The sequence below is a fragment of the Odontesthes bonariensis genome, chromosome 3 (assembly GCF_027942865.1).
Source record: "Odontesthes bonariensis isolate fOdoBon6 chromosome 3, fOdoBon6.hap1, whole genome shotgun sequence".
In the NCBI taxonomy this organism is placed as follows: Eukaryota; Metazoa; Chordata; class Actinopteri; order Atheriniformes; family Atherinopsidae; genus Odontesthes; species Odontesthes bonariensis.
The window spans coordinates 20,072,855-20,085,736 of NC_134508.1; the positions used below are offsets into that span (position 1 = coordinate 20,072,855).

At 43.0% G+C, this 12,882-nt stretch overlaps 1 protein-coding gene across 4 annotated transcripts in view; it reads left to right on the top strand.

Annotated features, from left to right (window-relative positions):
- Positions 1-12,882, top strand: part of LOC142377085 (low-density lipoprotein receptor-related protein 1-like) — a 97,145-nt gene that overhangs the window by 57,701 nt on the left and 26,562 nt on the right. For all 4 annotated transcript variants that reach the window (XM_075460847.1, XM_075460848.1, XM_075460850.1 and 1 more), the window contains 16 exons: positions 1,186-1,368; positions 1,463-1,660; positions 1,774-2,019; positions 4,224-4,421; positions 5,799-6,003; positions 6,165-6,329; positions 6,433-6,677; positions 7,117-7,248; positions 8,078-8,305; positions 8,874-9,048; positions 10,568-10,662; positions 10,764-10,913; positions 11,033-11,173; positions 11,393-11,518; positions 11,636-11,767; positions 11,910-12,044. In XM_075460847.1, the coding sequence (XP_075316962.1) occupies positions 1,186-1,368; positions 1,463-1,660; positions 1,774-2,019; positions 4,224-4,421; positions 5,799-6,003; positions 6,165-6,329; positions 6,433-6,677; positions 7,117-7,248; positions 8,078-8,305; positions 8,874-9,048; positions 10,568-10,662; positions 10,764-10,913; positions 11,033-11,173; positions 11,393-11,518; positions 11,636-11,767; positions 11,910-12,044 (2,754 nt within the window). The remainder of the gene's footprint in view (positions 1-1,185; positions 1,369-1,462; positions 1,661-1,773; positions 2,020-4,223; positions 4,422-5,798; positions 6,004-6,164; positions 6,330-6,432; positions 6,678-7,116; positions 7,249-8,077; positions 8,306-8,873; positions 9,049-10,567; positions 10,663-10,763; positions 10,914-11,032; positions 11,174-11,392; positions 11,519-11,635; positions 11,768-11,909; positions 12,045-12,882) is intronic.

A 12,882-nucleotide genomic window follows, 5' to 3' on the forward strand; every position in this document is an offset into this window, starting at 1 on the left:
CATGTCTTTGTAATAGCTGCAGTATCTTTTGTGAGATGAGACCAAGTCAAGAAAGTAAAAGCATTTTGAAAAGCATTCTTACACGTGCACCCATGATGGATTTTTCCTTATCACAGTTCTTCCAAATGTTTCACTGTTGGACATGAAAATGCCAAAGTTGAACATGATGCACTGAATAGTTTGGTCTAGAGTGAAGGAAATGTGTCAGAATCAATAACTCTTTGTCATTTGTCAAAGATTAAACCTTAAAGTTGTCATGAAACGACAGGCAGGGTACTATTAGCTTCTGCATATCTATTTGTCTTCCATTTGAATAAAAAAGCTAGCGAGCCTGTGTGTTTCGACCCAAAATAAGCATATGCCTCCTAAGGCAGCGCGAGTCATCAACAATTCTAACAGTTTGGAATATCGTAAAGATTTCCAGCAAAAAAATTTAAAACAAAACAAAAAAACATTTAGTCGTTTTTTTGTTTTGTTTTTTGGTCACTGCTGCTCCAGGCTCATCGATGACAGAGAAGACCCTTAAAGGCTTACAATATAAGGGATACCACAAGTTTGACTTCAGTGCTAGTTTTATCTGATTGATTTATTTTTCTTCTTTTTTTCCATTTTAATGGAGCACAACTATGATAGATGGTCGTTATTATTTTAAGTGGGTGATTGCAATTCAGCACTGCTTTTATTAATTGATGCTTTATTCTCAGGAGTGCTCTCCACACAAAAAATCAAAGCGTGTTTACATTTCGCTCAGTGGATATACAATGTAATTGGCCTCTTTGTCCCTATCTGTCACTCTCGCAGCAGTCTAATGGGCACAACTGCTGGCACTGACTCTCGCTGAAAGTTTACAGTAGTTGATTAAATAGCGTCCCATTTTAAATATCGACACGGTACTGATACACCAGCTCATAATTCAATGTTTACAATTGAGCCTCTCTCCAGAGCAACTGTGGAACAAAATGATTCACTGTCAGCTGGTGTCATGACTAAAACACTGACCTTCTGAATGCACGCGGTAATCTGTTGTGTTGAATCTTCCTTTCTGTTGCTCATTACTTTTGTTCGTCTCCTGCTGTTTGCTGTTGCACATTATCTACACTCATCAACGAGCTGACTGAAAATAATAATGTCACTTCAGAGTCTTGCAACATATCTTTTATTTTTTTCTCCCTCCCCCCCCGACAGCCACCCGCCCACCTGGCGGTTGTCATACAGATGAGTTTCAGTGTCGGACGGATGGCCTGTGCATCCCCATGCGTTGGCGTTGTGATGGGGACACTGACTGCATGGACATGAGCGACGAGAAGAACTGCGAGGGCGTCACGCACATGTGCGATCCAGCTGTCAAGTTTGGCTGCAGGGACTCTGGTGAGGAGACATGAGGAAAAACATGTTCGAGTGCATAAAGTTAGAAAAGTAGAAAATCTTCTTTTCTGAAGTAACCCTGCCCTTCTGTCTGCAGCACGCTGCATCAGCAAAGCCTGGGTTTGTGATGGCGACAGCGACTGTGAGGACAACTCGGATGAGGACAACTGCGAGGCACTGGTGTGCAAGCTCTCTCACCACGTCTGCGCCAACGACTCCACCATCTGCCTGCCCAAAGAGAAACTTTGCGATGGCGCTGATGACTGCCCAGATGGCTCCGATGAGAAACTCTGTGGTAAGAAACAACGGTACCCAAGCTGTGTTTCAGAACATGGAGCGCGGAACAGCAAGTGCAACTCTGCATCGTAAATCATGGCCTCGGCCCTCTTCATTTTCCCTGTTTTGCAGACCTGTGTTCTATGAACAACGGCGACTGTAGCCATAACTGCACGGTGGCCCCTGGCGAGGGGGTGATCTGTTCCTGTCCGCTGGGCATGGAGTTGGGTTCCGACAATAAGACTTGTCAGATCCAGAGCTTCTGCGCCAAACACCTCAAGTGCAGTCAACGCTGTGAACAGGACAAGTTCAGTGTGAAATGCTCGTGTTACGAGGGTTGGGAACTGGAGCCTGACATGGAAAACTGCAAGAGCACAGGTAAGGGACCAAGCAAACCAAAAGCTTGGCAAGAAGACGGAGAGAGTGGAGGGTCAGGGAATGTCAGCTTATTGTGTGTGAATGAAGGATTTTAAGGACTTTTGGTTGATGGAAGCTCGAGAAGTTCAAAACAGAAGAATTAAGATTTTGCATCTGGGATAAAATAAAGGAGATGGGGTGGCAGCAGAAAAACTGGATTAGATGATTAGATACCAAAACCGCTCTATTAAGCAACAACAGTAGAGATTATTGATGTCCTGGCCCGATCTCTAGTATAGAATCAGAGTCCCAATCAAGGCGTCTTAATTGATTGGTATCGAGTCACTGAGTATACATCAGTTGCATCAATATTTGTTGTTTTACACACGCTTCGACGGTGGATTGCAATGTCAGATAGTTGGCATACAGCAAATAAATTGCTCATTTGCACTTTACCAAAGCTATTTCTCAGCCGTCGCAGATCTGTTATTCAGAAAACACGCAGGACCTTTTTTTCTGACATGATTGATTCAGTGTCATTAGGTCAGAAAGCATTGTGTTCATTGTCATTACAAAAGGCCGTTTGTCATTACATGCTTATTTCAGGTTTTCATTGTAAACCTTTTCTGTTTTAGATGTCTCGGTTTTTACATTGGCTGTAATCAGGACTGTAACAACCTTTATTTTGTTGACACCGTATTTGTTTTGTTAAAGCTGTTTGGTTTGAAAATGTTTAGAAACTCATGCTCCATCTTGTAGAATTGTTAAAAAATTTCTGCAAAGACATTTTTTTTGTAGAAGAAATTTCTCCTGGCTCTTTTAAAAAAAAAAAAAAAGTCAGATAACCCATCTTGCTCTGTGTTTGTGCAAAAAAAAAAAAAGATCAGATTGGGTTGCTTTTTCGTACTGCACACGTTATACATGGCTTTGATTCTGGTCAAATTTGATGTAGATGTGGTGTATAATTTACTGTAAGGAAAAGCAAGTATTAGATTGAAACTGCATCAGCCGATGCTCAATCTAAAGTGACTCGTATTGGGTTCTGAAACAAACGATCTCGATCGGGGCATCCCTGCTGTCGACGTGAAAGTGGAAGAGGTGATTTATTATTAGAGTAAGTTGATGTTGGGTGAAAAGGTTCTCTGAGGAAACATGTGAAGACTTCAGCAGCGACTTCCAGGTGTCATCATTTCATGAAAAGAATTTAAAGCATCAACGAATAAACTCAAGAGCAGACACGCTTTTTACGGAAGTCAACGAAAGGGCGAGTTGTGCGAAGCAGAACCTAATCAGTCACCCCAAATCACCTTTGAATTTACTCTTCCACATATAGAATATTTAGAGGTTTATCTCCCTGCGGCCACTAACCAATGAGGAAACATTAATATATGCTGCTCCTCTTCGTTGCCAGGTTTTTACAGCCGGGCTAGCAGCTCTCTGTCATTCATCCCGCTGTCTGTTAGGTACAGATAACTCCTGTCTTATTTACACTGCACATTTTAATTACCTGGGATTAAAGCCACTTTCAACATAGCCCCGTCTTTTATTGGAAAACTTACACACTGCCGAGGAGCACTGCTGCCAAGTCTTTGATGCCGTGCAGCAGAGCCGTGCAGCAGTCTTGTGAGTATCATTTATTTAACCAGGAAAATGGACTCCTGAGATTTTGAAATCTATTTTACACGAGTGTCCGGGCCAAGACAGGCAGCTGCTCAGTAAACAGCAGTAAACACTCTGTACTTACAGCAACCTGCACAAAATAGGTGTCTAGATTGTGCAGCTTCGTGATGATCGCAGGTCAAAACAAGGGCAGAAATGGTCTGTCATAACATTTGCAGCCTGGTTGGCCTGCCTCCATTTTATTTCAGATTTGCTTAAATTAATTTAGTGTAGAGTAGCTCTCCAAAATTCAAGTGCTTTTGCAGCTGATCGCAATCAGAGAGAGCAGCATGTTTATATACCCTTTTCCCCCCATTTCAGTTTGGGCTTTACGGATAGATAAAAGCAACACGCTTTGGAGGCAAAGACATTTGCTTCTTCTACATTTTTTTTGAAGGATGAGGGTCTGTGGGCGAGTTTAGAATGAGAATAGCTGTGTGAGGGGGAATAAAAAGACATAATGACACATATGTAACAATTAACAATGCTTGTGTAAACCTTTTGATCATGTGGGTGGTTCCAGGTTGAAAGATGGCCTCTCATATTTTTCTTCTTGATTTTCACAGATCCATTCAAACCTTTTATCATTTTCTCAAACCGCCACGAGATCCGCCGCATCGATCTGAATAAAGGAGAGTTCAGCGTTTTGGTCCCCGGCCTCAGAAACACCATCGCCCTCGACTTCCATCTCAGCCAGAGCGCCCTCTATTGGACTGATGTGGTGGAAGATAAGATCTATCGTGGAAAGCTTTCTGAGAATGGAGGTGAGCTTCTTTCTTTTTTTTTTTAACATAATCCACATTTTCTTGTACATTCTGCGATGTTTGATTTTACAGTTAAACATCCGCTCGGTTTCTTTTGGAGCTTCCAGCCTCACTACATCACATTATGTAGTGAGGCGTGCAAATTTCCATTTGCGGCACATATAATTAAGACCGATATCTGGATGTTTCGCGTTTTTTTTTGCACTCAACTGTTTTTGTGGATTTAAAAAGGATCCGTACGAGTTGAAAATTTGAACCTGGATCCTTCAGATCAGTTGTGCCAATCGCACTCAGATTTGCTATTCAAATTTGATTGATTACAGTTTTAACATTCTTTAAGTGTTTGAGTTGATACCAAGCAAGTAAGACTATCCTGTAAAAAAACCAAAAAAACTGATGTTTTTTTTTATGCTCCACTGTTTTGTAATGTGGACAGCATCACTCGTAGCACTGTAACAGAAAAATCCCTTGTTGCATAATAAAGGCCAGAACAGTTCGATCATGACCTGCGGCATTGGCAGACAAGGCATCATCATCTCTGCAGCAGTAATAACGATGACCTTATTGTGTACAAGTCTGCAGAGGTGGTGTGGCTTACGTGTGTATTTTGTTGTTGTGTGCCGTGTTTACACATGCGTATGATGCTTACAGTGTGTGTTTTCATTGTTCCTGACAGGATAACGACTCCCAAATAATTACTGGTGACAATGATTAGAGAGCAAGTGGGGGAAATTAAAGGGTTAGAAAGAGGCTGGAAAATGTGTCCCTGAGCTCCGACACCACAAAATTTAAGTTTGAAGAACTTCTCGGTAATTGTAGTGTCACATCACCTTTTTCTTTTATCGTACTGACATAGGCGCCCCCCCCCCCCCCCCCCCCCCCACACACACACACACACACACACACACACACACATACACACACACACACACAAACTCAGCCGTTTAAAGATGCAACGTCAGCTTTGATTCCAGATAACGTGATTACACTTACGTAATTTCTGAACAGATAAGCCAGATGGAGCAGTGCTCTGATAGCAAAGTTGTCATCAGCAAATCCCAGCCAGAGAAGCCTTCAAGCATAAAAAACTTAAACAGGGTGCAATTCAATATGAAACTTCAACACTCCAGAAGATTGGATATGTTATTATGTGTTTATAGTGAGATGAAATATGACTTAGTCTGATTTTGATTTCTAAAATAGAAATTATTGACAGATTTGAGCTAACTTCCTGCCGGTTTGTCTCATCCAAAGTGCTGACAGATTTATAAATAGATACAATAAATGAAGAGATTGATTAAAGTCAGGTTAGGAGGTGTGATAAATAAAATATGTTCTTTGAACCAGTTCTATATCTCTCATCTCTCTCTCTTGTAGCTCTGACTAGCTTTGATGTGGTAATCCAATATGGGCTGGCTACGCCTGAGGGTCTAGCAGTGGACTGGATTGCAGGAAACATTTACTGGGTTGAAAGCAACCTCGATCAGATCGAGGTGGCCAAGTTGGATGGCACCATGAGGACCACACTACTGGCCGGGGAAGTGGAGCACCCTCGAGCTATTGCTCTTGACCCCCGGGATGGGTAACAAGGCTTTTTTTTTTTTTTTTACTCCACCTCCCGCATATCAAGCATAACAAATTCACAAAAAGTTGCCATGCTTTATCATTTTTTACAGTCATTTTGAGGCTAGCTTCACGTGCTGATGATGAATCTGGTGTATTTGTTGTGGCACGATACTGCAGGATCCTCTTCTGGACAGACTGGGATGCCAGTTTGCCGAGGATTGAAGCTGCATCCATGAGTGGAGAAGGCAGGAAGACCATCCACAAGGAGACCGGCAACGGTGGCTGGCCAAACGGACTCACTGTGGATTATCTGGAGCGGCGCATCCTCTGGATCGATGCCAGGTTCAACAGGCTGCAAAAAACATTTACACAAGCATCTTTTTATCCCAGTGGAGTATTGTAAAGCTATACAGAGAAGTGTAACTGAATATTGTGCTGTTCACAGGTCTGATGCCATTTATTCAGCCAAGTATGATGGTTCTGGACTGATAGAGGTTCTGAGGGGCCACGAGTATCTGTCACATCCGTTTGCTGTCACCATGTATGGTGGAGAGGTTTACTGGACGGACTGGAGGACCAACACACTGGCAAAAGCAAACAAGTGGACCGGCAGCAACGTCACTGTGGTCCAGAGGACCAACACGCAACCCTTTGACCTGCAGGTCTACCATCCCTCCAGACAGCCACAAGGTATGAACTACACACACTGACTGACATATTCTGTCAATCTGATAGACAGACATAACTCCTGTTTCCGACGGAGTTGGCATGCTGTGTATAATGTCAATTAAAAGCAGCAAGCATTCATTTAAAAGGAATAAGAAAAAACATGTGTTGAATCAAACCTAATGAAGGCTGACCTGTGAAAGTAAACATACACATCCATTTCAAAAGCACTATTTGGTGGGTTGTCTTTGTGCTATGTTCACTAGAATTGACCATTTTAAAGATTTGCATTCGGCTTTTCTCTACATTTTACGCACCAACAATTTTGCAGTGAGCGGTAGGTATGCAGGCGTCACTGTAAACACTTTGAATGCTACGAAGAAACCACAGACACAGACATGATCATCTATGAGATGCACACGTGTAGATTATGGATCCTGTCTCTATGCTCAACTCTCCCTAGCTCCCAACCCGTGTGAAGCTAAAGATGGAAAGGAGCCCTGTTCTCACCTGTGTCTTATCAACTTCAATCAGACTTTCTCATGCGCTTGTCCTCACCTCATGAAGCTGGGACCTGACAGACGTACTTGTTATGGTAAGCCTGTGCACAATGCAGTAACTGCAGAAAACGCTCTTTATTCCTCCCTCCGGAGGTCATACAGAACTGCTGTTGTTGTCTGGGCAAAGCTGGAGTTGAACGGTTCAGTGTAATTAATCCCTCTATTTGACTTCTTTCTGTTATGTTGTGCTGCGTGTGTGTGTGTGTGTGTGTGTGTGTGTGTGTGTGTGTAAAAGAAAGACAATCGAGATTCTTTTTTCACTTCGAGGCGCTTTTGCTGTGAGAACTGTGGAGCATATTAAAGTGCCTGGCCATGCAGAGTGAGAGTGGGTCTTTTTATTCAGTGTGTGAGTTTAGTATTCTGGGCGGCGCTCCCTGTTATCTTCAGGGGTAATGGAACGGAGGGCCGTGTTTCGACTGATGCAAGCAGCAGCCATATCCCTCCTCATCCACCACCTAGCCTGCCCTGGCTGATACAGCCCGACGCTGTCATTACTCTCCCCTTCCCGCTCGCTTTCTTCCTGTCTATCAATTCAGCTGCACACGTTTAAACAGTCGTTGAGTGCTGAGACCATCGCCGTGGCAATGTATCTGCACTGATTAAATTCCCCCTCTCACCGTCATGGCTGTGCTATTGAGTTAGCCAGCCAGACGCAATCATTTGAGTCAAAGATGCAATTAGATTAAATGTTTGTTCAAGTGGGAGAATGATGTGCACAAGCACCCATCCGTGCTGCCTCCACACTATTTACAAATCTGGCATTAGTGTCTTCTCAGGCATTCCAATTTTGACTCGATGCTGCATTTAAATCTTGATATTTTTTTTTTACTTTTTCACACCGAGCTTTTGTTTTTCCACCGGCAGAGTCTCGGCAGTTTTTGCTGTACGCCAGACAGATAGAGATCAGAGGAGTGGACATTGACAACCCATACTACAATTATATCATCTCATTCACTGTGCCGGACATCGACAACGTGACTGTGGTGGACTATGATGCCCTTGAACACCGTATCTACTGGTCGGATGTCCGAACTCAGACAATCAAGAGAGCGTTCATCAATGGCACTGGAGTTGAGACTGTAGTCTCCGCTGGTAAGGAGGCAATACAATAGGAGACAGGCTATGATGCAAAAGCTCATTGTTTGGAAAAGTTTTTGATGGTTGTTTTTTTTGGTTTTTTTAAAGAAAGCAGCAGGCTTGATGTGAACAGACTACACCCAGATTTTTGTATGGAATTTAAAAAGCCATGTCCTCTTTTGACAAAGAAAGTAAATTGTGATTTATCTTGGGACTATTACACAAAGTCCTCTGTAAAATGGTGAAACGATTATATTTTTACATTTAAATTCACTTAAAGACATTATTTGAGGTTTAAAATAAACAGTCTCTTGTATATCCGTAACAGTAATTCAGCCCTTATTAAGGAACTGTAACAGGATGTGGGAGCAAACTTTGGATTTCTTTGAGTTTTTGTGCTTGGGAGTTCCACGCAGAGAAACTTGTCACTTAAACTACTTGAGGGCATGGGCCCCTTTTGCCTGGAATGTACTTCCTTAGTCATTTTAGCATATTGTATCCACCCAACCCCTACATGCCCATTTGTCCGAAGTGTACACGAAGCAGGAGACTGATCAGGCTCGCGTTGCTCATCTTTCAACAGATCTGCCCAATACTCACGGCCTGGCAGTGGACTGGGTGTCCAGGAACTTGTTCTGGACCAGTTACGACGCCAATAAGAGACAGATTAATGTTGCCAGACTGGACGGCTCCTTCAAAAATGCTGTCATCCAAGGCTTGGACAAACCACACTGTCTAGTACTGCATCCAATCCTGGGGTTAGTTGTGCACGCTCATGCACACACAGACGTGCACACACACCATAAAGTGGTCACACATAGTGACACTAAAGCACTCAGAAGTTACTCTCAGACCCCCTCCTGATTTCACTTTTAACTCGCAGTGTATACTTACAGGAGTGGACACACACACACACAGTCTGGCTCTCAGCCTTACCTCTGCATGCGGTCAAAGTTATTTTGTAAACAGCAGATGGTTGCTAACCTTTGTGTGTTTTGTCACTCACAAGTTGGCTTCCATTTTTGTTCCCTCATGTCATCTTTTACTCCGCCGTTGCTCCTTTTCTATTTTTTCTAAAGCATGTGGGCAGATTTACTGCATGTTATTAGTCACTCCCAGTGTCTGTCTCTTTCTGTCACTATTTCTGTTCCTCTTCATTTTTCCTTCTCTGTGTACATCAGGTCCCTGTCTGCCCTTTTTAAAACTTCCTCTCCCCTAGCTCCACGTGAAACCTGAGCTTAGTCTCCCCTCAGTCCAGCAGAGCACCGACAGGCCATCTGTAGTCACACATTTTGTTTTGTTCAGCAGGAAAATGTGTCTTCTTTTTCCCCCAGTACTTGAGGTCAGTGAAGAAAGGTCGTATTTTTGTTTACTCCTGCCTCTCTTTGAAGGGCTGAGCCCGGGTTGAGCGGAGGAATGTTTCCGATTTGAGTATTGTTTGGCGGGCGGGCAAATGAGAAGCAGATGCCGGATCCATATGCAGAGCGTGTCTGCTTTTTCTTCCACACAAACACACTTGACCCCACCAAGAGTAGGTCTGGTCAAAGAGGCGGGACAAACCGTGTTTATACTGAAATACGAGAACGTGGGAGTATAAATGCCTCCGAGGTTTTATTTAAAGACATGTTAACAAATATATTGAAGGGTGTGGTGGACGTGGTTGGATTTAGCAGAAAGTGGATGATGAAGCAGACGATACCTTTTTTAAAACATGTGTTACAGGCAGCCTAAACACAGTCACATTGTGTGATAAATGTAGGGGCAGCTATGCAGCAATCAACCTACAAAACTAAGTCATAAAAAACATCAGATGATAAAGCGTTTGAATCTCCAAGGAGGAAAATTAGTGCTAGCTTGGAAGCTAGCAAGCTATTGGAAGCTATTTGCTATTCTTTCACTTCGAAAGGTTCGAAGGCTTCTGAGATTAGGGTTCACAAAGAATACAGGATATCTAAGATTTAAGGAGTTTTTAGAATGTGGTGGCGTAGTTGTGGCATTTATTTCTGCATGAGAGAAGATATGTAAGCTGGAGTAGTTCCAGTGCAACACTAAGGTTAGGAGAGCAGAAGGATTTCTTCCTGTCCTGCAGTCCTAATATGTTTTTGGTCAATAAAAAAGCGCCTGAAATTTGATCAAACACTAACCAAAAAACATCTTTGACGTGACGCCTGAATGTTAAATGGTGCGTTGCCCAAGTTTCATCATGGTAGAGGCGTAGGTGCTGAAAGTTGTCTCTCTTGCTCGCGCACCCTGATCCTCCGTGTGCGCCTCCATCAGGAAGCTATACTGGACGGACGGGGACAACATCAGCATGGCCAACACAGATGGCAGCAACCGCAGCCTCCTCTTCACTGACCAGAAAGGCCCCATTGGTGAGAGGCTTTCAGTGCATCTCTCTGTTTGACGGCAATAGACGACACCTTCTAGGGACAGGGCAGGAGATTACACATTAGTTTTTGTTTTTGCTTTCCAGGCCTCTCCATCGACTTTGACACAGAGCAGCTTTACTGGATCAGCTCAGCAAACAGCACCATAAACCGTTGTAAACTGGATGGCTCTGGATTAGAGGTGCTGGAAAGCGTCAAGGGCAAGCTGACCAAGGCTACTGCTCTGGCCATCATGGGTAGGACAACAGGAAATGTTTCATTTAAAACGGTTATGATTAAACTTAAAAAGTTGCCCTCCTTAATTTTTTTTTTTTTCCAGCGTTCTATATGGTTTAAAGGTTGTTGTGTGTTGCAGGAGATAAGTTGTGGTGGGCAGACCAAGGAACTGACCAGATAGGAACCTGTGACAAGAAAGATGGCAACAACTGGAAAGTCCTGAGGAACAGCACATCTCCCATGATGCACATGAAGATCTACAACGAAACCGTGCAGAGAGGTATTACAATCGCTGGCAGCCTTTTCTCAGCCTGCGCAGCATTTGCTTTTTATCAAATTGCTTGGCAAAGAAAAGCGAAGAAAAATACATTCTTGTCCGATGAAGATCTGTTTTTGCAGACTGCGTGTAGAATGTTTATCTAAAGCTCATCTGTTTATGCCTATGTTACTCGTCTTTGGAGCGTTTCGTGTATTTGTCCTTGTCTTTTTTTGTTTCCAGGCACTAATCTCTGCAGTAATAACAACGGAGACTGTTCCCAGCTGTGTCTCCCCACCTCCCCGACCACCAGAGCCTGCATGTGCACGGCAGGATACAGCCTGCGCAGAGGGCAGCAGTCTTGTGAGGGTACGGCACATTCACACACAAAGAGGATCTGGATTTGAAACGAGTGTGGTTTTCTAAATTAAAATGAGGAGGAAATTATGCACAAATAGTTGCCAACATTGCATTTGTCTGCTGCAGGTGTGGGTTCTTTCCTGCTATACTCAGTGCATGAGGGCATTCGTGGTATTCCTTTGGATCCGTTGGACAAGTCTGATGCCCTGGTACCAGTGTCTGGCACCTCCCTTGCTGTGGGCATAGATTTTCATGCTGGTAAGACTTTTGAGGACATGTGGGGTCCTTCTTTAAAGTACCAGTTAAGCACAATTTGATGGGATTGAAGGCACCAAGGAAATATTTATATATTTAACAATGAGGGGTTATTTTAAATGGTATTTTTCCTCTTTTGCCACAGACAATGACACAATATACTGGGTGGATATGGGCCTGAGCACCATCAGCAGGGCCAAGAGAGACCAGACCTGGAGAGAGGACGTAGTCACCAATGGGATTGGCAGGGTAGAGGGCATTGCTGTTGACTGGATTGCTGGTGAGAGGCACCACGGACACGCATTGAAATATACAACTGCATTTCACCCAGAAGTCGGGACATAGAGTAAAAATGCGGATAAAAGAAGAGAGCAACAATTTAATCATCATTTCAGCCTTATACTTTATTGGACATTATACAGAGACATCACATCAAATATTATAACAGAAATGGTGTTGCTTTGAGAAAAAAGGTCCTTTGATTTGATGCTATAAACATTAAAAAAAAAAAGTTTGGACAGGGTGGCGATAAAGCCAAATACAAGTAATGTTATCCTTGAAAAACCCTATCGGATCATCTCACAAATGGTAACTGTAAACAGGTATGTAACCCAAGTGAATGTACTGTAAAGAGAGCATCACATCGAGGCTGAGTGTTTTGGGAGTAAACATGGTGAGGAAAAACCAGCCCATGAAAGATTGAGTGGGCAAATGGTGCAAGTGCTAAGTAAAACTGCCAAGGATGTGAGGATCCAATTGACTATGGTATGTAAAATCACTCATAGATACACATAGTGGATGAATCAAAGCACAACACTGAAGACAAATATTTAAAGACTGATCCCTCAGAAAGCGCTGCATTTAAACAGTCAGACCTAATCGCTGCACTCCAAAAAACATGTTGCAAAGAGAAAAAAAAACATATTTAAACAACATCCAGGAACATTGCCACTTTCTCTGGGCTCAAGCTCACGGAAGATAGACTAAAGCGACGTGGAAAAAGCTGTCCATTTCTGCAAATAAATCACAACCTTAAAGACATGGTTGGTAATCCTGTTCAGAAACACATTTTGTAATACTGGGTGAAATGGTCCGTCTATCCTGAGAGAAATCTATAC